At 53.9% G+C, this 24,896-nt stretch overlaps 11 protein-coding genes across 11 annotated transcripts; 3 read left to right on the top strand and 8 right to left on the bottom strand.

The window, feature by feature from the left end:
• Window positions 1-714: 714 nt before the first annotated feature.
• AYL99_10078 (hypothetical protein) lies at window positions 715-1,794 on the bottom strand (the record flags this gene model as incomplete). The annotated part of the gene is made up of 1 exon (XM_018841584.1): window positions 715-1,794. One exon carries the CDS (start codon window positions 1,792-1,794, stop codon window positions 715-717), a length of 1,080 nt encoding a protein of 359 aa, XP_018689293.1.
• A 514-nt stretch (window positions 1,795-2,308) lies between these two features.
• AYL99_10077 (hypothetical protein) lies at window positions 2,309-4,080 on the bottom strand (the record flags this gene model as incomplete). The annotated part of the gene is made up of 2 exons (XM_018841583.1): window positions 2,309-3,534; window positions 3,585-4,080. 2 exons carry the CDS (start codon window positions 4,078-4,080, stop codon window positions 2,309-2,311), a joined length of 1,722 nt encoding a protein of 573 aa, XP_018689292.1.
• A 963-nt stretch (window positions 4,081-5,043) lies between these two features.
• Window positions 5,044-5,626, bottom strand: AYL99_10076 (cytochrome c; the record flags this gene model as incomplete). Its single annotated transcript, XM_018841582.1, has 3 exons — window positions 5,044-5,068; window positions 5,133-5,227; window positions 5,282-5,626. The coding sequence occupies 3 exons, from the start codon at window positions 5,624-5,626 to the stop codon at window positions 5,044-5,046; spliced, it is 465 nt and encodes a 154-aa protein (XP_018689291.1).
• A 1,097-nt stretch (window positions 5,627-6,723) lies between these two features.
• AYL99_10075 (hypothetical protein) lies at window positions 6,724-7,833 on the bottom strand (the record flags this gene model as incomplete). Its single annotated transcript, XM_018841581.1, has 1 exon — window positions 6,724-7,833. One exon carries the CDS (start codon window positions 7,831-7,833, stop codon window positions 6,724-6,726), a length of 1,110 nt encoding a protein of 369 aa, XP_018689290.1.
• Window positions 7,834-9,202: 1,369 nt separating this feature from the next.
• AYL99_10074 (hypothetical protein) lies at window positions 9,203-10,705 on the top strand (the record flags this gene model as incomplete). Its single annotated transcript, XM_018841580.1, has 3 exons — window positions 9,203-9,639; window positions 9,686-9,936; window positions 9,999-10,705. The coding sequence occupies 3 exons, from the start codon at window positions 9,203-9,205 to the stop codon at window positions 10,703-10,705; spliced, it is 1,395 nt and encodes a 464-aa protein (XP_018689289.1).
• Window positions 10,706-11,339: 634 nt separating this feature from the next.
• Window positions 11,340-12,729, bottom strand: AYL99_10073 (mannose-6-phosphate isomerase, class I; the record flags this gene model as incomplete). Its single annotated transcript, XM_018841579.1, has 2 exons — window positions 11,340-12,643; window positions 12,699-12,729. The coding sequence occupies 2 exons, from the start codon at window positions 12,727-12,729 to the stop codon at window positions 11,340-11,342; spliced, it is 1,335 nt and encodes a 444-aa protein (XP_018689288.1).
• Window positions 12,730-13,434: 705 nt separating this feature from the next.
• AYL99_10072 (hypothetical protein) lies at window positions 13,435-14,655 on the top strand (the record flags this gene model as incomplete). The annotated part of the gene is made up of 4 exons (XM_018841578.1): window positions 13,435-13,618; window positions 13,782-14,271; window positions 14,328-14,603; window positions 14,652-14,655. The coding sequence occupies 4 exons, from the start codon at window positions 13,435-13,437 to the stop codon at window positions 14,653-14,655; spliced, it is 954 nt and encodes a 317-aa protein (XP_018689287.1).
• A 98-nt stretch (window positions 14,656-14,753) lies between these two features.
• Window positions 14,754-15,304, bottom strand: AYL99_10071 (hypothetical protein; the record flags this gene model as incomplete). The annotated part of the gene is made up of 2 exons (XM_018841577.1): window positions 14,754-14,800; window positions 14,905-15,304. The coding sequence occupies 2 exons, from the start codon at window positions 15,302-15,304 to the stop codon at window positions 14,754-14,756; spliced, it is 447 nt and encodes a 148-aa protein (XP_018689286.1).
• A 414-nt stretch (window positions 15,305-15,718) lies between these two features.
• On the top strand, window positions 15,719-17,005 carry AYL99_10070 (GTP cyclohydrolase II; the record flags this gene model as incomplete). The annotated part of the gene is made up of 1 exon (XM_018841576.1): window positions 15,719-17,005. One exon carries the CDS (start codon window positions 15,719-15,721, stop codon window positions 17,003-17,005), a length of 1,287 nt encoding a protein of 428 aa, XP_018689285.1.
• Window positions 17,006-18,456: 1,451 nt separating this feature from the next.
• AYL99_10069 (hypothetical protein) lies at window positions 18,457-19,655 on the bottom strand (the record flags this gene model as incomplete). The annotated part of the gene is made up of 2 exons (XM_018841575.1): window positions 18,457-19,125; window positions 19,281-19,655. 2 exons carry the CDS (start codon window positions 19,653-19,655, stop codon window positions 18,457-18,459), a joined length of 1,044 nt encoding a protein of 347 aa, XP_018689284.1.
• Window positions 19,656-20,569: 914 nt separating this feature from the next.
• On the bottom strand, window positions 20,570-23,068 carry AYL99_10068 (hypothetical protein; the record flags this gene model as incomplete). Its single annotated transcript, XM_018841574.1, has 3 exons — window positions 20,570-22,042; window positions 22,100-22,849; window positions 22,907-23,068. 3 exons carry the CDS (start codon window positions 23,066-23,068, stop codon window positions 20,570-20,572), a joined length of 2,385 nt encoding a protein of 794 aa, XP_018689283.1.
• Window positions 23,069-24,896: the final 1,828 nt, after the last annotated feature.

The raw sequence follows: 24,896 nt of genomic DNA, 5'->3' as shown, positions 1-24,896 counted from the left end.
CTCGTGATCAGGTGGGCAAGGTTCAAGTCAGCTTTCCCAGGTAGTGAATCCTGCTTGCTTCCTCGCCGAAACCGCGCCTGTATCCGCCTCACTGCAATGTCCGGATTTCTCGATCGTTTATTGCTGAATTTCGTGCACTCCTCCGAGATAAAGCAATAGATCCAGACGGCTGCTGCTGCTTCTTCTGTGCTAACAACGACCGCTGCAATTGGTTTCTCTGAGCTCGGTGATCGCCCACGTCCTCTAGGTGCGCGTTCTTGTGGCGTGGCATTTTGCGGTGGTATCTGGCGAAGCAATTCTTGGTAAATTCGTTTGTTTGCAGTTGTCGTACGCCATTGGCTCTCCTGTGAGACATGGCTGTGGGAATATTCTGGCTGAATTTCCTGGAGCTTCGGACAACCCATGCTGTTGTGCCGTAGTACTCCTGTCGGCCATCTCCTGGGCTGCTCAGGATTAGACACAGAAGGGGTCTGAATGGCTTCTAAGAGACGCTTATCTCGTCTCAAGGGGGCCGCTGGCAGCTTGAGTATGGTGGCAGAGTCTGTTCTTTTTCTGGTGAACCCTCAAAGATCGTCGACAAGCCACAGCTTTATCGTATGCTCACATTCATTGAGGGCGGACATTGGCAAGGTTAGTAAAATGCACAGGAGCTTCAAGTCTCTGTTCGTTTCGGCAATATCTGGGCTCGGGTCGTAAAATCGTAGGTCGTTCCATTCATCCCACACTCCTACCCGTCTCAGCACTCAGCTCGAGACTCATAAATCCATCCAGGCCGCTCATAACATCCTGAGCAACCCCTTTGGTAAGTACTGTATTGATCACCTTCTTCAGCAGAGCTCTCTTGACACCGCCAATCCTCGGCCGCCAAACACCAGGCACATCAACCCATTCTTGCGTCTCACCGGACAGTGGTACACCCTTCATGGTATCCCTTGCGGGAGTGTTGATCATCCGCGTCGCAAGCAGTTGAAATTCTCCTTCCTTCGTGGTATTTCCGACGCTCACGGCAATGATGCTGTCCGCAACCGCGAGCTCTTCTCGACTGGGGTCAAAAATGATGTTCTCGCCGACCACGACGACAAGTAGTGTCACAGGGGGTTTTGCACCAGACGGCGTGGTACGTGGATAGAGGTACGTGCTCGCCATCCAATCGTCATCTGCTATGGGGTCCTCCTCCCCTTCGCTTTTCAGCTTTGGGATGCGGGTGTCGCGTAATGCCAAATGCGTCGCCATGCTCAATAGTGGGAGAGGGTAGCTTGCGAGTCCATTGGGCGAGATGAGAAGGACATCGATGTATGCGTGCCAGTGCCACCGAGTATTGATGATCAAGCTGTCCTGCAGCGACGTAGCGTTCGAAGAAGAGGGTACTGCCAAGGGCTCGCGAAGCATTTCCTCCAGGAAGACCAAGTTTGGGTCATCATCTCGGAGGCCAGGGAGCGTGAGCGTCAGGGTCACCCATCCAGGTTTTCCCTTTCCGCGTTTGTGACTCATGTTCTGGTCGTGATGGTCTGTATCAATGTCCATTGCGCCATCTTCAGGATTCGAGATGCTGGTTCCTCCGACAGTCTTTTCAACCTCGAGCTTGACACCGACAATGGCTTCACGCCCATCACTAAACCCGACGTGTGCGCTGCCGTTCACGGCGGGAAGTAGACCTGTCTCCGCTCTCAGTGCTCGAAAGTCGGTCGGTAGCGGGCGCGCATCTGGGCGCAGAGGAGGTACGGAGGATAAGGAGGTATGCAGGTAGGCAAGCTCGGCTGGCGAGAAAGGGAGCGAGTTCGTGAGCGAAGGCATGGCACAACTCAGCGCGTGGGCAATCCGGAGAAGCTGCGGGTCGAAAGACTTGGAAATTGGCTCGAATAGAAAGTGCCCATATAATCCGATCCGAGCGTTTTCGATTTGTCAGAGATAAAGAGCGACAGGGGGCACCGGGCCTGGTGAGAGAATTATTTTTGCCGACTCTGAATCTCTGGAGGATCGTGTTGAGGGAGAGTGCAGGCTTCTGGAGAAAAAAGTCCAGGCCAGTTGCTCGGATTTACTACAGACGCATATCATGCTAAGTCCGGTGCACTAAACTATATACGGCCTCGAAGGGAACTTAAGGACTCACAAGGTCCCTGCAGGGGGTCATGCTACATTGTCTGCGATCTGCAAGTCACGGTACTATTCTGCGCAAATATCATTCAACATTGATCGATGTTCTACAGGGCAAAATGCATTCCCTACCCAAATGGCCCGAGCCTTAAAGCGACGGACGCCCCTTGTCAATCCGGACCCTCTCCTGATATCCATTCATATATCAAAGAATTCAACCGTCAAGCCCAATGCCTTCCATATCACCGCTGACGCCCACCAGTCTCGTCCGACCTGCTTTCGCCCCATATACCATTTCCATCAATTTGCTCTTCTGCTTTTCTCTGACGCCCTTCAAATAGTCATATGTCCCCTCGAGCCCTCTGACCTGCTGATCAATCACACTGGCATTGTCGACGGTAACAGAATCATTCCTCCTCACCAAAGGGCTGACCAATTTTCTCCGCAAAATTTCCAGATTCACCTTGAGAGTCTGCAGTCTTCCGTGATGCTCCATGAGCAGATGCTTATTGTTGACTGTCCTCGCTCGTACACTGGACAACAGCTGTTTGTTTTTCTCAAACTTCCGCAACACGGCTGCGTTCGGACCTATCACCCTCGTCCACAACGATGAAAGAAGATCGTTCTCAAGTCTTTCTTGCGTATCTGTCTCTCGGACCACCGTTCGTTGCAAGTTCAAGAACTGTCGATCGATCGATTCAAACAAAGCAAACAGTGCTGCGGAGTGCGTCAATTCGCTGTTGATCGACTCCTCAAGCACATTCACGAACTCGTGGAATGTCCTCGTGAGGGTCGCCCTCGCCCTCTGTGGCGAACTCGCACCAAAGACGTCGGTCAAGAATTTGCCCAACGCTGTGGGACCTTTGGATGTCTCAAGCAATCCTCCTCGGTTGAAGATGCCATGCAGATGATCGAATATCACACCTGATAACGACATCCCTTGCGAAGTGACACCTTGCAGTTCTCGCTTTGCCCAGTCCATCACCAGCAAAATGCTGTCGACGTCCGAGTCCACATCAGCGAAGAACCGGGTCAACTCCAGGCCAAGAGTTTTCAAGCTCTCGGATAGCTCGTCCAGGGAGCGCACGATCAACGGTGCTGAAGTCATGTTCGCGCTCCGGACCGACTCGCCCAGGTCCCAGACCGCCACACTTGTTTCCTGCAACGCCGTAATTTGTGTATAGCCGTTCTCCGAGTAGAAAATTAAGGGCTCAAATGACTTGGCTAGGGTGGAAACCTTGACCAGGTCGGGGACAGGAGGTGGAATCGGAGGAACCAGGATGATCCGCAGGAGCGAAGCGACCAAGATCGTGGTCAGAATTGATATGAAAGTGCTCGACTTCGTCTTGGTCATTGCGTCAAACTTTCTTTGTACGAAGTTGAGAAAAGGAACGAACGGTTCTCGATGTTGCACTTCTGCTCGGAGTTGCAGGCGAATGTCTAGATCACGGTTAGTGAAGTGACCCGATTCCATTAGCGGTACCATTTACAATTGTTCGGACTCTCAGGAGGCATGGTTTCGGTGTGATCAAAATTTCCCGTCTTTGCCTCATACTGTGGCTCTGCTTCCGGAGACCGCTCCCTAACAGGCGAGTCCGTACCGGCCGGCAAGGGTGTGTTCACGGCTATGGTAATATCCGGATCTCCTTCGGTCGCATCTTGATAGATCTCAGGACTGGTTTGTCGTGACCGCGAGGGACTTATAGTAGGGCGCAAATCATATATTCCATATGGATCCTGCCGGAACCATCCACTTGCATTTGAGTTCCGACTCTTAAAGCCTGGAGGTGACCATGGCAGGCCTGTGCTGGACTGGTCGTCAACTTCACTCTCACCCTCCTCCGACCGGAAGCCAGATAGAAGAGGTGAGCGTCGTTCGTGTTCTTCGAAATCTTCGATCGATGCCTCTAACAACGAATGCGCATCTCCGTGCAATCTTTCCGCATAGAGGTCATCCATTGGAGGCGAGGGCATCATGGCAGCCATCATAGAAAGGAGAGGTAACAGAAGCGGAACATGAGGATGCGCAGAGGGCGGAGGCGGGGCGGGGCAGGATGGCCGACAATAAGGTCGGTCTCCAGAGCAGTCCCGGGTTTTCTGCAAAGATCTGTCACCAGGCAACGATGCAAGAAATGTAGTCACCCTGGAGCAATGCGCAGCTATTGTTTCAACTGAAAGAGACCAGGGAAAGGAGATGAAAAGTCACCACTGTTGGAGAAGGCCAAAAGGGCAAGTCCATGACTGGAGAATGCGGGAAAGCCCAGCCTCTTTTCGGACCGAGATCATCCAAGTCTAGAGACTGGGGCCATGCCATTCGACTGGCACGGCTGCAGGAACTCTCGACGAAGGGCTGCGTCAGGCAACTCTGCAACAGAGACGGCGGAAGGGGAGAGAAAAGATGGAGGCTGGGACAGCTGGCAGTTGTGGTGTCGCGGTCTAGAGGCGATCTGCTCTACCAATCACAGCCCAGAACACGTCCAAGACCAGGATTCCTGATGCAAGGGCGACTTGCCCCGGCCGCATCTTTAGCTTCTAGCAGTGCGCCAGTGCAGCTCCATTTAATTGGGGGTGTGAGACAGCTCAGCGGACGGCCAACTGGCTTATCAGCTGGAGAGGGGGGGAATGGCTGCATCCTAATGTGTGAGGAGAGAAGAGTTGCTTGATTGTCCGTCCTGTGTGCCTGTTTCACAAGAGAAAATGCAGGTACGCATTGGAAGTTCCAAGCAATAGGAGGATGTGGTTTTTTATGTACATAGCGCTTCGTCTACCGGCTTCTCCGGCTTCTAACCTCCCATCCCACCCGGCTTATTGGTATGCATGTCCAACATTCAGATTAGGTAAATGTGCGCCTTCGCCGTTTCTTTGATGATACAAGCAGCCGATGATCCCGAAGAGCGTCGAAATGAGCGCACCGTCAAGCAGTTGTCGCAACTAGGATAGAGGTCGCAGTTACTTGGTCTCCTCGCGCAGCCAGCTGGTAGAGAGTTAGCACAGGCAACAGGTACAATGAATGCCATTGAGGCTCAAGGCCAACTAACGTGATCAGGTCGTTCCTGTCCTTGCCCTTCTTGAGACCACCGAAGGCCATCTTTGTGCCGGGAATATATTTCTTAGGATTTTCGAGGTATTCGAACTGGAGAAAGGTCAGCTACAGAGGGTAATATGGAATTGAAAATAATGGACTCACCAGAGTGTCCTCCTTCCACGTAATCCCCTTTTGCTTGTTTGCATCCGTGTATGAGAAGCCCTCGACGGAGCCAGTCTTGCGGCCGAACAGGCCGTGCAAGTTGGGGCCGATCTTGTTGCCCTCCGACTCAACGACGGAGTGGCACTGCGCGCATCTCGTCTTGAAGAGGTTGGCACCCTTCTTTGCGTCACCTGGAGGGATCGACTGTGAGCTTGTGTTCTTCCCCTCTTCTTGCTCAGCCTTCTTCGCAGCTTTGTTCACAGCAGCTTTCGGTCCCTGATGGGCTCGGGTAGCTTCCAGCTCGTCGAGCTCGTGCGGAAGGTACACCAAGTGTGACCAAGCCATTGTATCAACAACCTCGAGTCTGATATCTGGACGACTATTGGTGTGGTAGCGTTGTCGCGCTGTGATCGGACGGGCATAGTATAACTGTCGAGACAGAAGCATCCCAGCTCGAGGAAGAGCCTAGAAAGCGGCGCCGTATAGTCATGCGACTCACAGCGTGACTGAATTGTGATACAAGAGGGCGAATCGTGACCGGTGGACAGGTGAAAGCAAGTTGTGAAGCTGCTGCGAAGCTGTGATGGCTGTAAGAGAACAGATGCACTTACCTTCCTTGAAACCTTCGTCACCCTTGGCCATCTTGACAACACTGAATAGACTGGAGTAAAGAGAGGACTGATATGAGGACGGCTGAGGGAGTTCTAGAAGCTGAGATAGCTTGGATGGTTGTTGTAGGAGCAAATAGTGAAGATGTTGGTCGGAGCAAAAAAGTCGAAGGGGAAGCAAAGAAAAGAAAAAGGTGACGCCGATGAACGATGAACCTACCCACAAATCCACTCGGCAGCCACCTCTGTGGCTTTTCGCTCTTTTCCTTCCGGGCGGCCACCTGCGAATCACGTTGGGGCCTTTGTCATCGGCAATTCTCGGGGATTGAGGTCCTCAGCGCAGGCTGCGCAGGCAACGATCCGGAACACACCGTACTCTCGATCAATGGCTCGTGCCTGAGCCAATTTTCCTTTTGCTTGTCCGTCATTGTTTTTAATCCCTCCCTTGGGATTTGCCCTCTTTGATACATTCAACGTGTCCTTGTTGCTACCGCCGGATCGAGGGCCAACAAAGCGCCAGTCCTAAGTGCAACCAAGGCCTTGATGCAAGCTCTCGAGCTCTGCCCTGTGCCTCCGTCACTTACCGCCAAACAAAGAGGACGATGACGTCGGCGTATGGCCCGGAAGAACGGCTGAGCAGCTTCCAACATTTGCGGCAACTGCTCGGGTAGCTGGACTATCGCCACAATAAACTGCGCCAAACCACTGCAGGATACTACATCCTATTACCCGATCGTGTTCGTGTTATCATCATGACAGAGCTTGCAGCAGGAGGTGGAATAACTGGTGCAGACCAAATTGGGCAATGTCGAGCATGCCTAGCTAGCTCTTCCTTCACTCCTGCAACGACGCCCAGAAGTCGTCCATGAGCTCGTGCCTCTTGACAGCGAGATCAAAGTCACCATAGGATTCTCCTGTAGCATACGCCTCATATAGTCGACCAATGTTCTGAGCTGGAGTTGGCAAGTCGGTCCATTCCTGGCCACCTTCGTCCACGTTGAAATCCTCGACGATGCCTTTCTCTGCGTTGGAGAAGCGTATGCTGGTTGCCTTGGCCATCTGCGGTCCAGCACTCGCGAATTCGACGGCCAGTTCGCCCTTGGTGCCGTATATCCTCCACGTTGACCCCGGCTGTCCGATGAACCTGTCTCCGGCTCTCAGGTGGAAACTGAACACTGCGGATGGGTGTCTGTCCAGGCGTCCTTGCAGGAGGATCTGATCGGGTGTGTCTTTGTCGAAGAGCTCCTCCGACAACGATCCGTCAGATTTCATGGTCCGCATTTTGTGCCGCAGGTTGACCGCCAAAGGAGTGTAGCTGCCTGGTTTCAGCTCCCCCACCGCATACAGGATGGAGTCGAGGATGTGGCCGCCATAGATGGTCAACAGATTCCCACCAACTTTGCGATCCATAAAATATTGGTATCTCTCGCTCACGGCATTATTTTGCCATACGTGAATCGCCCCTTGGAGATTTACGCTGTGGATTTCTCCGAGAGCCCCAGAGTCGATGATTTCCTTTACCTTCCTGACACTGGGGGCCACGCGACCTTGAAGGCCGATGATGGTCTTCACATTCTTCTCTCGGGCCAGAGTCGCCATCTCCTTTGCCTGCTCGGTCGTTGCAGCGAGTGGCCATTCCACATAGACGTTACGTCCGGCTTTCAGGGCTGGCATGGCGACATCGTAATGGGTGTCGACTCGCGTTGACACCACGTATAAGTCGACATCGGGATCAGCGGCCATCTGGTCATAAGAGTCGTACGCCTTTGTGGATGCCGGAAGATTGAGTGCTTTGATGGCTGCCTTTGTGGACTCCAAGCTCGAGTTGCACAACGCTACAATCTTGTAGTTTGGGGAGTTGGCCAGTCGAGGCAGATGTGCCAGAGTTGCCCATGCACTCGGTTTGCTCGATAACCCCACGATTCCTACGCGGATAGGAGCCATTATGTTTACTATAGTGGATGTCGAGTCTGCAGCAAGCAAAAGTGGATTGATGGATTGCCAGGCTCTGCCAGACCCAGATGTAGCGGAGGTTGAACAACGAGATGAAGCCTGTTATGCTTCAAAATCCAAAGCACACCGTGCCTATACTTGCAAACACCGGAAAAGAAACAGGATTATATACGAAGTCAACCAGAATCACGCCTTACCTAGGTATACAGTCTTGTCTCCCGTGTCATTCATCGAATGGCTGACAAATCGCGCTCTGCCTGTCTGACGGCGGTTTTGTTGTTTGTCGTGCTTTTTCATCTCCAATCTTCTTCATCTGCAAAACAACGAGACGAGCACGCAACGTCTTTCATAAATGATAGGTGGCCTGGCCCCTGTGCCAAAGCAAGGTGAGAATGTATGCCTGCCAGGTTTGATGGCCATACCTCCGACATCGTTGCAACTCCTCCCGCCCACTAACTCTCTAAGCCAATGTCTACTTCCCCAGGGGGTTCATCCTGAATCGAATGTATTTCTCCAAGCTATCATGGTCCATCCATCCATTCTGTCTCATACTTTGGCCGTCGGAATGGGTTTGCTTCAGGTGCGGCTCTGTCGAAGAACCGCTTGTGGCCCATCCCTTCGCCTGATTCCGAGGAATGCTTACAGGAGTTACGTGCGCAATTGTTTCCAGAAACCCAGTATTATGGAGGGAGGTGTGGAGACATTTGCACGCTTTCTATACGCCACGCTTCTTTTGAGTCTTGCTTGATATACGACCTACAGTACATGCCGACGGATTCAACCACCACGTCAGCTTTGAAAGATCCCAGAAGAGGCTAAAGACAGCCTATCAATCTTATCCACACGTTGCCTGTCCTGGTCAAAATTCGGTTGTACAGGGATTGGCGTGCCGTGGATCGACACATACCATTGGAGATCTCTTGTTTTTGAGGCCTTCTTCAACTCCATCTCTATCTTTCTCGCGTCGCCTCCCTCTATACAGTTCGTTGTCGAACCTCCTTTACGCCATGTTGAGCTCTAAGTACATGGCTCCACTTGTTGTGACACTTTTGATCTCTTTTGTGGTCTGGCTGGTCTCTTTCTCCCTGAAATGGCGCCGCCATCGCGCGAAGTATCGACATCTGCCATGCCCGCCTCACGACTTTTGGTGGGGTCATTTGAAGATCATCGGCATGGCGAGAAGGGAGATGCCGCCTGGTTGTAAGTCATCCATCGAGGTCGATGCCCTCGAACTGGGCCGTGTCGAGTTATCAGCCTGGATGATTTGACTTCGAATGGTGTGTAACATGATGAACAAGAAGACTGGCTGCGACAAGTCCACTACCATGCTCTGATGTACTACATCGGTGAAAAGTACAACATGCCGCCAGTATTCTACCTGGACTTGTGGCCTATCAGCAACCCTCTAATGCTTGTTCATGACCCCGATGTGGCCTCTCAAATCACCCAAGCAAAGAACCTCGCCAAACACCCCGTTAACTCTAAGGTCTTGGGTCCCCTGGTCGGCTCACACTCAGTCGTGACTGCAGAAGGACAGGAATGGAAAATTCTCCGGTCCATTCTCAACTCAGGCTTCTCGTCCCAGTACCTCTCGACTTTAATCCATCTTCTCCTCCGGCATGGACTCGTCTTCAAAGACCGAATTTCCAACTATGCGTCGACCGGCGAGGTATTCCCCATTGAGGAGACCGCCACGGCCTTGACAATTGACGTGATCGGCGAGGTGGTCCTGGGGAAGAACTTTGACTCTCAACGCCGATCGAGCGAGTTGGCATTGCATTTCCAGAAGGCGGTCGCGTGGGGCGGGACCCAGCATGGATGTTATCTCCTGACATCTGAGCAGGCCGTTCAAATGGTGGCACTCCGTCCAACAGGACCGAATCATTGAGAAGATGATTCGCGAAAGACACGCCCAGACGAGATCTACGGATTCTGCGGGTACAAGGGCCGCTGTCGACCTGTTTCTTCAGGCTTACCGCGAGGAAAAGATGGGCACCCAGGGCAAGAGTGGAAGCAGACCTGACGAGCTCGATCCGGAATTCATGCACCTCGCACGCAACAATGTCAAAACATTGCTCTTGGGTGGCCACGACAGTAAGCATTTCCCATCTCACTGTCCCACGGCATGCTTGCTTGATACGGCATCTCCATCGCAGCCCACGTTGAACTCGGCGTGTTCGCTAACTTAAGACACAGCAACTTCATCCACGATCGCCTACACCCTGGCCCTCCTCTCCTAACCCAAAACACCCACGAACTCGCTCGGATCCGAGCCGAACACGACGCCATATTCGGCCCAGACCCATCCCAAGCCGCGTCCATCCTCCTCTCCGAGCCCCGGCTCCTCAACAACCTGCCCCTCACGACCGCCGCCATCAAGGAAACTCTGCGACTCTTTCCCGCCGGGAGCACCACGCGCACGACCCTGCCCCCCCACCCGGTGCAGACGGTGGCGTTCCGGGACGGCCAGCAGCTCCCGCTCGCGGGGGAACAGATCTGGATCGCGCACTACGGGTTCGGCCAACGGGCCGACCTCTGGCCGGAGCCCCGGAAGTTCATGATCGACCGCTTCATGCCCGGCGGACCAACACCGCCGCCCAAGGACGCGTGGCGGCCGTTCGAGAAGGGCCCGCGCGGCTGTCTGGGCCTGGAGCTGGCGATGATGGAGCTCCGCCTGGTGCTGGTCCTGCTGTGCCGGGAGTTCGACTTCGAGACCGCCTACGCCGAGGACGCGCCGCGCGCGCCCCCAGAGCACGGTGTGCAGGGCGGGAGGGGCTATCAGATCATCGAGTTCGCGGCGAAGCCCGTGGGGCATATGCCCATGCGGGCACGGCGGAGGGGGATGGATGATACGGGTGAATGAAGCGAATGAATGAATGAATGAATGAATGAGGATCTTGGTATTTTACCAGGATGGAAGAGAGGGAGGAGTATTGGTAAGTAAGAAAGAGCTTGCCAGCTCGATGAAAGCAGATAGATAGCCAGGTGAAAGGTCGTTGCGCTCAGTCATACATACATGCGAGACCGACGCCCGCCGAGAGCGTTGCAGGAATCGGTGACACTTCTGCGAGACGAGGATAAGGACGAACACACACACACACACACACACACACACACACACACTCTCTCTCTCTCTCTCTCTCTCTCTCTTATACATGAGGCGTAAAAGAACAAGTGGTGCGTGCGTCTGTCGCCTTGTCTACACGAGAGTGAAGAATGTCTCAAATGAACACCTCACGTTTTCCGCTTCTAGAGCCAGCTCCTCGTCTACCTGACCCGGTTCCTCGTAAGCTGTAAAACTTTTCCCCCTCCATTCTGTCCGTTATACCTGGTTTGATTGAACCTCTTGATCTTCGATCTCCCATCCATCCATCAAACCCATGCACAGCTGGCACGACACATGAGTATCACTCTTCCCGAAGTTCTTTTCGTCTTCTCCCAGTCGCGCAGACGTCGCGTCACAGCTGAGCCCTTGTCTTGTGTGTTACGGCGGCTAGTCAATGCGCGCCATTCTGCTTGGTGGCGTGGTCGTCGATCTCGCAGAAGGCCCGGAACGTGACCATCTCGTCCGAGGCACTTTCGATGACCAGCTCTGCGGTGGCGCCCACAAAGTACACCCAGCCTTCCTTGAAGTCCTCGGTCTTGGGGCCGACGCTGATCTTACCCTCGCCGCTCGTGCAGATAATGATGCTAGGGCCGGCGATGCCCTCGAACGTGGCCTTGGCGCCGGGCTTCTTGAGCGCCGTGCGCACCACGCTGAACTCCTCGATCGGGGGGTCGTACAGCAGCGAGTCGCTGTTGGAACTGTAGGCCTTGTCGTTGAGCGTGACGTACGGGTAGTCGACGGGCTGGAGGAGCTGTTGCTCAGGGGGGTCGTGGTCGTACGTCAAGATGTCGGTCAGGGTGTCGACGTCCTGGAACTTGGGGGTGAAGCCCGCACGGATCACGTTGTCGCTGCTCGCCATGCACTCGATGATGTCGCCAGAGATGTAGGCGTGGATGTCGTCGGCCTTAAGGTACATGGCCTGGCCGGGCTGGAGTTTGACGTAGTTCAGGAAGAACAACACGAAAAGGCCAATGTCCTCGGGGAACTGGCCGTTGCATCGCTGCACGAGTTCACACAGCTCTTCGGAGGTGTTCACACTTGGACCTGGAGTAATGGCTCCCTTCTTGGCGAGTTCGAGGAGGGCGTGGGATTTCTCGGCCACGTCGGCCTTGGACGACTTCATGAGCGAGCTGAATGCGGTCTTGAGGCGGGATTTGGCCTCAGCGAGAGACGGCGAGGAAGTCTGGGCGATCTCTTCAAGGCCTTTGGCCTCGCTCTCGCCGACCAATTCGCGTAAGGGTGGGATGGTTGCGAGGAAGTGTGCAATTTCCTTAAGCGGTCGAAATCCACACAGGCCTTCAAACGGGGTGATGGCGAGTGTCATCTCGGGTTTGTGGTTGTCATCGGGATAGTTCTTTGGGTCTTTGGCGTGAAGCTTCTCGGCGAGCTTCTTATTGGGATGGGCTTGGATGGACAAAGCCTTGTTGATGGACAAGACCTTGAAGAGAAAGGGTAGTTTCTTGTTGTATTTCTCGGTGATGTCGCTGCCCATCAGTGCTTGGTTGTCGGCGACGAGATCGAGCAGAGATCTCCCGGTGACAAGGTCTTTGGAAGGCAGTGAAGGGTGTGTGCCCATCCACAGTTCGGCGTATGGCTTGTCTTCTTGGACGGTGAAGTCGTCTGAAGGCGTGGCCGCAGCATATTTGGCGGCGGCCGAGTCTTTCCCTTTCTTGCCCCAGTCATAGCTATTGCAGCCTTAAAGAGGTCAATATCTCGGCAACTGCAGGGGATGTGGTTTGCTCCTACATACCGCATTGGAGACGAATTAAGGGGACCTGCATGATGGCTGAGCAAGGCACAACCCCTGATCTTCTTCTTGCTCAAACTTGATGAGAGAGGAGGGAGGGTAAGAGTGACTTTTTAAGTCTCTGGGCTTGGGGAAGAGTACAGTTGGCGACAGCGATATGGCGGTGAAAGAAGGCGAATGTGGCTTGAGGCCAGATCCACTTGATATTGAAGATGTTTTCGACTTGTCGACTTGTCGGAAACGTGGTTGGTCAGTCTGATAGAATTGGCCAGACTTTTTGATGGTTTGAGAACCGTCGTATACCGCGCCAGATGCTGCGCCGTACAGATTGCGCTTTCACAGGTCAATACGTATCCGTAGCTGCCTCCTCGCTCGTGCTGGTGCAACACTTCGTCTGTCCACCAATCACGCCTCCAGCCCTCTTCTTGTCCATGTTCTTGACCACAGTCGTCCATATTTTGAGAACTCGCACATACATCTCGTCTGTTTGTCCCTGACTTACCAGCATAAATCTACGAACTGCTATTTAATACTGCCTAGTGATAAGCTACGTTCTTTGTCTAGTGTCTGGCTGAATAGGCTTGCGCCTGCCGCGACAACGGGTAACGGGCGCGACGAGGCCTTGTCATCAGATACTACGTTCTCATCTTTCACAGACCAGAGACACTCACCTCCCAGGTTATTACAAATACTTCTCCACATATCACTATCTGGTGGGCACACCGTGCTTGAGCCCAACATGTCGTCCCGTCCTCGAGCAGGCCGCGCAACCGCCGGTCGTGATGGGAAAGAGAGTGAACTTGAGAATGATCTACTCACCAGAGCCCTGGAAAGCCTGCGTAAGGCCAGGGATTTCAACGAAAAATGCAGAAAAATTGGCCAAGACATTATGGTGCTAGAGGAAGAGATCAAAGCGGCTGGGCGTAGGTCTTCCCTGTGCCCCTTCTTTCCATGGGCTTAGGCCTGGTCTCGGTAGAGACAATGACAGAGCCAGAACTGGCTCACAATCTGGCCTCGGAACTTGAGGGGCCTCCAGAGTCTGCCGTTACAGGTTTGGTTGAAGCCAGACTGACCGTGACCATATAGAAGGTACTACCGACCAATATCGACGTTTGGACGCTCTGTACCGAGAAAACCTCCGATACGCGGAAAGTGAAAAGAAAGTTCATGACGACGACGATATCATCAGCAATCTTGCTATCCTCGAGACTATGAGATCTAACGACGAACCCGCGCCCCGGAATGGTCAGCCCAAGTCACGGAAGCACCAGCGGCCGGCTGTTGATTCAGAGGCCGTTGAGTCTCCCGGGCCCAGCCCCGGGGACGGTCGTCTAGAAATGATGAAACGGGTCAAAGGCACCTCGCAACGAAGTTCAAGCACAGCAAGCCAAACTCGGGCAGCGCCCATTGTAAGAGATGACGGCGCCGAAACACACAAGGGCCTCCAAGCTGAGAGGGCTGGCCAACTTGTCGCCGGCACCGAAGTCTTTTACAAATTCCCAAAGGACCAACAGGAGCAAGAAGAAGGAGTGGGTATTCACGGTATCATCAAGAAAGTGTGGCAGGAGAAGAAGCCGTGGGTGGCAGCATTTCATTCCCGTTCCCGAACCATCCTGCTGATTTGATCCGCAGCATACAATACGATGTAAGAGACCCCGAAGATGATGCTTCTGGCAAGCAGACGGTGCGCAAAGCTACAGCTAGAGACTTGGTGCCCATCCCTCAGGTGGCTCCCAGCAACCAACAGTTCTTGGTCGGAACGACAGTCTTCGCCAAATACCCCGATACCGACACCTTTTACCGAGCAAAGGTTAAGAGCTTCCAGAAACCCAACTACAGTTTGAAATTCGACGAGGATGTACAAGAGATGCTCGTCGATGCGCGGTTCGTCCTCTCTGCGGGGGTAAAGTAGTTCAACCAAATGTGTCACACAGAGCAACACGTTTAATCTGGGAGATGACGCGGATGATGCACCAGACGACAGCTGGGGTAGGACACACGGTGAAACGGAAGAATATTGATCGACTGTTGAGTACCTGAGGAAGCGGACCATCGGCCTTACGATCCCAGTTGGCCTTTACGGGCCAAGTAGGCAGCACCGCTGTCTGCTTACCGTCAGTACCTCATAGCTGTATCCTGTCGACAGAGAATCCCGAAGCAATTTTATCCCACCACCAACACAGGTTTTCTAGGGGAGAGAGAGACCTACCAGCCCATACCTCGTAAACTTTGACCCTGGCTTGCTCGTCAAACTCCAGGACGTAGGTGAAGACTTCGTCCCAAGATTGACCAGTCTCGGTCCAAGTGAACTTGGCTTCTCCGCGGACTGACACTTTGGAGACAAGTGGATCGACCACAAAATTACTGAAGCGCATATTTTCGTAAGTCAAGTTGGAGGCCAGAAGAGTAAAGTACTCGTGCAGGCCCTTCTGCCCGCGGAACTCGCGCCCCAAGAAGGGTGCCAGCTGGGGCAGGCCATGTTCCAGGGCAAGGACATCATCGGAGCTCGAGAAGTGGCTAAAGATCTTGTCGGGAGCCTCTTTGCGAGCAAAGGAAGTGCAAAAGGCCTGGGCAGCCGACAGCAGCGTGGCTCGATCTGAGGAGGGCATCGTCTCGACCGATATATCGGTACAGAGGCACGAGAGGTAATAATTAATAGGTGGCTTGGTGCTTACCCAATCTCGTGAGGCGACTGACCAAGCAGCAGCAATGGCGGTAAAAATGAAGAGCGACAAAGTGCGGAGGATACAGAGGCCGAGGCTCACTAATTAGGCCTTGAAGTTCCGTCAGCGAATTTCTTTCTCTCCGCTTCTAAAAGATCGTGGGCCACCAGCACCACCACCCTCCCTCCCTCCTCCTCTTCCGCCCAGAAACTCCAACTCTCAATGGTCCTTTCCTCCGCCCCGGCCATAGACTCACTCACCATCGCCATGCTTCTTTCCTGAGTTTTAGAAAACCTGTATAGAACCTGAACCAGGCCTGCCCGCTGTCCACCGTCCACCGTCCACCGTCCACCGTCCACCATGGCTCGCCCCGCCGCCAACGACCTCCCCTCACATGCCTCGCCCGTCATATCCCCCGTCCCTCGGCCCTCATCCGCATACTTGGGCGGCTGGTCCGACCTGGACGACAATGTCCCTCCGACGCCTGGTCTCCCGAACAATCTAATATCCCCTGCATTCACTCCTCCCGCCACGCCAGGAGCTGGCACTCCGTCCCGGCATCTCCAGTCCGAGCCCAAGTCCATTCCCGTGGACACTTCCCTCGACGACCCATCCACCAAGCAACCCCGCTTGCTCGAGAAACTACCGCATGTAGAATGCCTGGTCCGGGCACGGATACCGACGACTTCGGGCGCGGAGATGTTCCTCCACCTCTATCAGAATGACTCCGACAACAAGGAGCATCTGGCTATTGTCTTCGGCAACAACATACGCAGCCGCAGTCTGGATGCCGAGAAGCCCGGTGAAACGGAGATGGATCGCATGATCCGTGGTGCCTACGTTGGAAGATTGAGGCCGGGTCGAACGAGTTCGAGAATAGATCCTACGGAACCTAGCAAGAGGCCGTTCAACAAACGACAAAGAAGTGGTTCCGCGCTGAAGAACGTCATAACGGTCCCAGAAGATGGTGTTCTTGAAACAACACCTGTGTCGGCCGCGAATGCTTCTCCAGATGAACAAAGCTCAGAACAGCCACATCATCCGATCGCCAGCCTGGGCGATGTCCTCGATAGTGTCCAGATCATCAGCCATTCTCTGGGCAAACCTCCTCTTGTCCGAATTCACTCGGAATGCTACACAGGCGAAACAGCCTGGTCTGCTCGCTGCGACTGTGGAGAACAACTCGATGAGGCGGCCCGGTTGATGTCCTTACCTGGCTCTACCGGCGGCGTGATAGTCTACCTACGCCAAGAGGGGCGAGGCATTGGGCTCGCGTCGAAGCTGAAGGCGTACAACTTGCAGGATCTGGGCAATGACACAGTTGAAGCGAATTTATTGCTGCGGCATCCGGCCGATGCAAGGACTTACGGGCTTGCCACTGCCATACTGCAAGATCTCGGACTCGGCACCGATAGTGATGAACAGAAACCAGAGGCTGAGAGAGGCATCAGGCTTCTTACCAACAACCCCGACAAAGTTCGAGCTGTTGAAGGGCCTGGTAAGGAGGTAAGAGTACGGGAAAGGGTCCCCATGATCCCAATTGCATGGAGGACCGCCGGCGCCAAGGGTGTGCGAGGGGCGGAGATTGAGAAATATCTCGAAACTAAGATTGGGAGGATGGGACACATGATTCACGAAGAGTCCTAGGAAATGACGAGAGATCTGACAGTTGCGAACTGGACCGGGTGGGAAATTCCTCCTGCAGACAAATGGTGAACGGAACCATCCCGTGCCACTTTGCAGCCTCGTTGGGTAGCCCAATTACAGGGCTAGACTCTGACAACATTGCCGCGTCATGAACGCCTTCCCCACGCCTGGGACTTCGATATCTTGACTCGATGCAAAACCTCGAAGCCGTGTTCCTTTCAACTGGAATACGAGCAGACCCTGGGCAAGACGAAAGGGCTGCCCCGAGAAGCGTCCACGCCGAGACACCCCATACACGAAGCATCCAGGTATCACGACGCGCCCGTGCCCGAGCTGAGGGCAGACTTGTCAATGTCTTGATACCCCGGAGGGCTGTTTTCTTACCGAGTATGCACCAATATCGGAAGGAAGACCCGATGAACGACAATGATGGATGTCTCCTCCCGAGCAGATCCCAGAGATCCAACGCCGCAAAGCATTCCTGTAACAAAAGGAAGAATGACGAATGACGATCGACGACTGACAGATATTGGCCCGCCCGCCTAATAGAAACGGAGCTGGGTTGGTGTCCTTGGGCATACGACATCCGGTCCATGCAATAGCTCAACCTGCATCTACCATGTACGAGCAAGTGCCATCCGGACCTGGATTGGCGAAGGATATCGATGATGTACATATATACATACATACTGGTCGGTGCTCACCAGCTTTGTATATATATTCCTACCAAGAGCATATATTATATGTATGTGTGTGTGTATATGCCCGAAAAGGAGGAATGGGACGCGGGACATATACATATAGGTACCTACCTACCTTCATACTTACCTACGGGTGCGATACTAGGTAGGTAATAACTAGGACCTACATATCTACCTACTCGGTGCATATTACCGCACGTATGGGAGAAATAATAGTTTAATGGTGGTGGTGATGGTTCGTTTACGGCGAGCGAAAAAAAAACTCTTTATCAAGGTCGAATACATATCCATCCATCTACTTCATTAATGATACACACACACACAGATAGAGAGAGAGAGAGATGAAGCGTATGTATGTATACACATCACGTAAAAACCCCCCCTGGCTGGCCCACGTCTTTGAGCTGCTCTTTTCCCAGAGTGGCATTGCCCTCATAATAGCTCTCTCTTGCTTGTCCACCCACCCACCCGCCGGGAAATGTTCTGATGTTATGGGTGGGGAGCTAGAGTTTGTTTGTTTGTTCAGGACTGACACTCGATCTTGACCCGACTCGACTCGACTCGTTCTCATCTCGTCTCATCACAAGGCAGTTGAACTGAGTATTATCAGTCTTGGTAAGGGAGTAAAGCCTGCAAAACTCTCTCTCTCTCTCTTCCTCTCGCTCTCGCATGGGCTTCTTGGTATGTATAGCTGGGGAACAGGGTCTTCTTCATCCAGATTTCTGAATGAGACAAAGACAAAGAAGAAAATCACCAGATGCCCAACCACAGCTTCCTCTTCCGCTTCTGCTGCTGCTGCTGCTCTTGCTGGGGATTCTGGTCCTGGTCCTGTATCTCCTGGACCTGCAGCTCTTGTTGCCGGAGTGCCTCGTGGACGCTGATGCCTCTGGCTTGGGCTTCGGCCTCGGCCCGGACCACGGCATCGACGCCCTTCTCCTTGAGCAGCCGGACGCGGTCGCCCTGCTCGGACTCCAGGCGGCGGGCGAACGCGTCGACGTCCTCCTGCGCGGCTTTCGCGTCGTTGTTTCCAGGCACCACGCCGCCGAGCGCCACCACGTCACGGCCCGTGAGCACCATGTCGCGACCGCCCTTCTCGCGCTCCTTGGCCGTCAGCCCGTCGTCCCAGGGCACCAGGCCGCGCACGTCGATGCCCTGGTCCTCATCGGCGTTGAGGTCCTCCAGCCCGTGCGCCCGCCTGTACAGCCGGCGCTTCTGGGCGTCCAGGATCTTCTGCTGCCGCGACTCGTTCGTCCGCGCCGTCTCGTAGTCGATGTGCAGCCGGAGTACTGACAGGGTTTCCCGGATGTAGTTGATCGGGTGCAGTGGGAGTGAGGAGATGGGCGGGATCAGGTGTGCGTAGGGCGACGTCCGCATGAACGACTGCGTGAAGGTGATGCACGCGAGAATGGTCAGTGTGCCCTATCATTCAATCATTAGTCAATTGACACCCCCTATTAAATTGTATCCGACGCCTTCAACTTTGTTGGGGGTTCCCAATTTCTTTCCGTAGTCCATCACCTGTCGTCGTCGTCGGCGGGGGAGAGAGTGTGATGAGGAAGTTTGCCCCAACTCACCATCGTGATCCAAAGGTGAATCCACCGATCCGTCAAGAACCAGTGCATAAAGGTGCCCTTGTTGGGGAACATGTGCGGATACGACCTGCCCTTCTGCCTCTCTTTCTCATCCGCGGTGGTTCCCTGGTTGTACGCCGCTGGAGGCCGACGGGGACGGCCGAGTCGCGCAGGATGCGAGGGTGGGCGGAACTTGTCGGGCTGCTCAAGCACGATCGGCTTGCCGCCGCCCGTCGAGGCTGCACGGCGCACGGTGAGAGACGGCTGGAGGCGAGGTCGGGGGACCTGGTTGCGCAGAGTGTCGCGGAAGCATTGCCGGCACATGGAGAGAGGAGACATGGAGTGGTTTGCGTTCAGCAGACTCTTGGACGGATTCATCGCGGCAGTGATAACACAGACTGGCTCGTTGGAGGTTTGCAGTTGCAGTCAACAGCTAAGTACAGTAAGTAGAGCGAACATGGGAGGTCTGCAGGTGTGAAGCTTGGCGGGTGGATTTGGGAGCTTTTGCTGGACGAACACAAGTGAAAATCACGGGTTACCTAATCGGACTGCCCGAATTTAAGCCGGCATCACCTCTTCCCAAAGAAACCAGCAGTGCCCGCATGGCAAAAGGAACAGTGTTGTTCATTCATCGGCTCCATTGATACTCTGGAACTCATATATCTTCGGGACCAAGGAATCAGCGCCATCCTCCCCCTTATGCCAACCACTAAGTCCAAAGTCCAGCAATTCTCTAAACCTGTAATCCTGATATCGCTCCCCCCTCATCTGGCCCATACATATGACGGTAGTACCTATGTAGCTGTACAAGTCTCTCTTTCGAGCGCAGTTAACAAATGAAAACTCTGTCGAGGTCTCAGCCGACAATGCCAAAATATTCCTGGCAAAACCCAAAATGCAGCCAATACAAAAAGAAAGACTTCACTTCCTTGGCTAACTCTCATGACACCTCCAGAAAGAACGCAGGCGAATGCCATGACGACCCCAGGTATGACCGGGGTTGACCAGTTCGCAAAGAGGGAAGAATCAAAACGCCCACCAACACGATGAACGCTCTTCTTGAAACACTCTGGCGCTCCCGTGGCCCTGCGCCTTCGTGCATTGGGATTTTCCACCCCAAAAAAGCCCCTCAAATATTACCGCGCGGGAATCTGCGTCCGTGCAAAGCACACACCTTTCTCTTTTCGTACAGGATATCAAATAACAGTATATCGTTGTAAGATATTCAGAACACAAACTTTGACTATCTGAAGGAGCGTGGTAGGTCGGCAAAAAGGAGCCAATATCGTCATTTATCGGAACATCTGTCCGGCGGCAAAAATGCTGTTGGCAGCAGCAGATGCCCATTCGTTCTCCTCGTATGGCGGCGTTGGCCAGTGGGAAGGAGCGTGTTCATACTCGGTTCGTTTCTTTGTGATGTTCAATGGTTCGGCTTGAGATCCAGCATCGGAGCTAAACTGGACGCCATTCCTCTTGGCGGATGGTGACGGCGTAAGGTAGGCGCCGTGTAGTGCTGGGTTGCTCGGCAATTGCGGTAATGACTGTCGATTATAATCCTTCTGTGCCAGTGCAGCTCGTTGTGCCTGGTCTTTCGGGTAGACGGGTTGATCCAGGCGCCGGACCGCCCGATGAGCGGAGCGGAGAGCTTCATCCAACAGCTCGTCGGCTTCTTCAGGAGTCTCGTATTGATTAATCTGCAGAGGACGACGTGACCGATTGTTTGTAGGGGCAGGGGTCTGTGAGAGATTCTCACTTGATCTGCTGCCTTGTGATCTGGGGACCGAGTGCGTCCGTTTTAGTGTTCCCGAATTGGATACCACATCGGTGGATGATTTTCTGTGTAGAGATGATTCTGGTTCGGCACGGTCAAGGCTGTACCGAACGTTCTGTAAAATTTTGTCAAGGTCTGAGAAGTCGTTGTTGCCCTCGGGGATGACGCTGTCGACCATGAGCGACGATCGGTTCGACCAAGGGACGTTGGCGGCGTTGGCCTCAACATCATCACCGTTTGGAGACGCCAATCCGTGTCGGCCGGAAAATCGTCTAGCCCGCTTCCGCAGGTGGGAGAAGAAGCTCTCCTTGTGGCCACTCGGTGGAGACACAAGTCCACTGTTCGCATTCAAGGCTCGCTCGGCTTCCTGGCGGTGGATGTCGGCATAATGATTGCCATTTGAATTGATCGAGAGCTGCCTGCCGATTTTCTTTGATTTCTCCTCAACCGGTTTAGATGAGTTGGGCTTCGACTCTGGCTGCGAGGTGAATGTCGAACTTGCTTGGGCAGTAACAGCGTTGGGCAGGGGTGAGATAGGACGGATTGAGGGCAAAATCGGCATTGGTGCAGCACCAGTCGAACTTGTGCCATTGGTCCACGTCGCGCGTTTACTCGCTTGAGGTCGAAGTCTGCTGACCAAGCTCTCGGGCTCTGGCTGCGTAACCTTAGTTTCCGTGTTGTGCTGGGGCACGGCAGGTGCGCTCTCTCGGGCAATAAGCGATCTCCGAAACCACGAAGGTTTAGATGTGACGGTTGGTGTTTCGGCCGCGTCCTTCGACCTGAAACTGAGGTCCGAGTGTTTGCGGCCGAGCAGGCGTGACGAGGACTTCGGTCGGAGAGGATCAACAGCGTCGAGGAAGAATTCATGCTCCATAGCTTGTTTGGACGTCGGACGGTTCTTTGGATCCCACATCAGACACCAGGTTACGAAGTTGCTGAATGAAGAGGGCCATTGAGGTGGTTGTAGAATGGTTTCCATGGCATGGGGCGCCATCTGCGAGTAGTTAGTAACCTTGACACGCTTTCCAGATAGACTGGGGGACCGAGTCACCTTTGGGAAAGAGAAGCACAACTTTTGAGCCAACTTCGTCCCATCTCTCCATTCACCGCCCCCAACCCGGGTACCGTGCTTGGTATACCAGTTCCCCGGGCTACCCATAACTTCACAAATCCGCCAAACCTGGTCCACTTCATTGCTTCCAGGAAACAGAGGCTTGAGTGTAGCCACTTCCACCGCCATCGCGCCAATGGCCCAGATGTCCACGGGAGCTGAATACTCGCCGGCTCGAAGTAAGACCTCCGGTGCTCGATACCATCTGGTGGAGACGTATGTGGTGTAAGGCAGCTTGGAGTGGGTCTCTCGAGCCAAGCCGAAATCGGCAATCTTGATGGAATAAGTTGGCGGTGTAGCAGGCGGAGTGACCAAAGACGAATATCTGCTAAAGGCCGACTGCGAGTCGTGAGGTGCTGATGTGGAGACGAGGATGTTTTCTGGTTTGATGTCTCGGTGAAAGAAGTTGTGAGCGTGAATGTGGTCCAGACCCGACAGAATCTGGTAGAGGATACTCTTGACGCTTTTGGCGTCCATGCATTTGTGTTCCCGGGATTTCATCAATTGATATAGGTTTCCATCCATATACTCCATGCAGATATGGAGTTTCTTGCTGAAGGGATCCAAAAAGATGTCCAAAGCCGGTACCAAATGAGCATGGGCTGGAAGGGTCCGTAAGAATATGACCTCGCGGAGTTCGAGGCATGGCGCAAAGGAGTCAAAGGTCTTCTTCATGGTTTTGATGGCGACCTATAGAGCAGTCAGTCCGGGGCTGTTCATGTATGAACATTTACGTAGCAATCATACCATTGAGTTCCGGCGAGCCACACTGGCCCCGTTCGCTCTCACCCGGGCCAGGGCAACGCTTCCAAAACTTCCATCTCCAACCTCCTTGATGACTTCGAACCTATCTTCGAGTGCAGCCAAGGCATAAGAATGAGGCCGTTGGCCATATTCCGTGACAGCCATAGTGGTCGACTTCGTTGGTCTGGGCAGAACGGACTCTTCGTCTATCGCTTCCTCCTCGGTCGTCGTGGAATATGTGGGACAAGTATATCTTATCCAGGCTGTCCTGCGCCCATAGACAGGTTCTTTGAGACCTTAACACGTCATTTCCCAGTTGTATTGTATGTTTCTGTACATGTGTTTCAGAGCACAGAGGTGAAGAGGGGCAGGAGTGTGGTTTGGCTGGTTCGTACAGTCGCTCGATGCTCGTCAGGTTGGTCCTACGCCAGCTCGGTGCAGAGCAGGAGGGTAAATGATGATCGAGCTCGAGCTTCAAGAAGATGATGCTCGGGATCAAAGGACCCAGGACCCAATTCGAATTCGCTCGAGGGAACTAAAGGAAACTAGCTGGAGGAATGGTCGATTGGCGGAGGCCGACCCGCAAGGGGCGTTGGGAAAGTGGATAGACAGCGTCTTCCCCTTTCTTGGATTCACACGGAAGGGGGGGGTTTGACGGTCACAGTCTAGTATCAAAGGAGGGCAGTCGAGGTGACAGATTGTAATTCGGGCGTGTTGTCGATGTACTCGGACAATTAGCTGGCGGTGCGGGAGGCGCGTCTTGACTGTGTCGGGACAGCAAGGGGGGCTGGGAGAAGGGAGAGAGGCACGGAGGTTGATGGGCGCTGGAGCCCGTCCGCCCAGAAAGCTCCCCAGCAAGGGTTATGTGACAAACTGGGGTGCAAAATTGCGCTGACAGAGCCCAGAATCCTCGTGCCTTTGCACCATCAGGCAGGCGGATGAAAACGAGAGTGTGTGATTACCGGTATTGTTGAGTGAAATGGGAGTGATTGTTTTTCCTACGAAAGGGGAGAGACAAAATAGTGACGGTGGATGTCAAGCGAAACGAGATGGTACTGGCGCCGTGTCAGCACGAATGCGATGCGAAGCTTCAAGGTTTGGACAGAGAGGCCCATCCGGCATTCTGGCACCTGGGGCCCTTCCCTGGGCATGAGGGAAGCCGCTTAAAGCAGGAAAGCTCCGTGAAGCCCTGTCTCTTAGTACGGACTAGCCACAGGGATAGCCCGACGGAATCCCTGGAGGGCCGGCCACAAGTTTGGGCTGGTGCCAGGGTTGATCAGGCACAAACCGCCGCTAGCTGCATAGGAGATGCCCTGGTTACCTCCCAACTCCGACCTCTGACAGCCCCTCTTCTCAGCCTCGGGGCCCCGTTCCTGTGCGCTGGCGCTCTAAGCCCACCAGCCTCAACTCCCAGGGACCAACTGAAGAGCCGTGACCGGGGCGCGGATGCCGGATCACCTTGTCCACTCAAGTTTCGTCTTCTTTTCCATTCGACTCCGGGGAGCTAGTCCGTTCGCAAGTGTGCGCCGCAGGTAATAAATAAAATAAATCCCTCCTGAAAATCTTCCACCTGGGAGAAGGAACTAACCTTCTCATCCACCATGACAATGTGCTGGGAGGTATGTACGAGAAGTCCGTACCGAGTACCCACAGTGTGTAATGTCCTCCGTACATTACCGGACGCTTCCTTTGCAGCTGGCCCTTTCGTACACACCGCTCGCGATTTGCTTTTACGGTAGGAAAGATGCAGGTGTGCTGTAATGCAATGGTAGGGGGGTGATCTTGATCTATCTCTAGGTGCCTCGTCCTTTTCTTCTTGTGGCATGAAATTCGTCGCTGAAGAAGTTAGGAGAAGCACGGCAATCCAGGCCTCGGCATGGTCACGTTGTAGGAGAGACGGAGCTTGGTGTCTCACTCCGCACAGGTGGCCCTGAATGTCAAGTTGTCGTCACGGTATTGGCTGGAGCAATCCTTTACCTACGAATTCACTCTA

Source organism: Fonsecaea erecta, assembly GCF_001651985.1.
Source record: "Fonsecaea erecta strain CBS 125763 chromosome Unknown Scaff10, whole genome shotgun sequence".
Taxonomy (NCBI): domain Eukaryota; kingdom Fungi; phylum Ascomycota; class Eurotiomycetes; order Chaetothyriales; family Herpotrichiellaceae; genus Fonsecaea; species Fonsecaea erecta.
The sequence above is the reverse complement of the archived record's forward strand: the minus strand, read 5'-3'. Positions and strand labels throughout refer to the sequence as shown.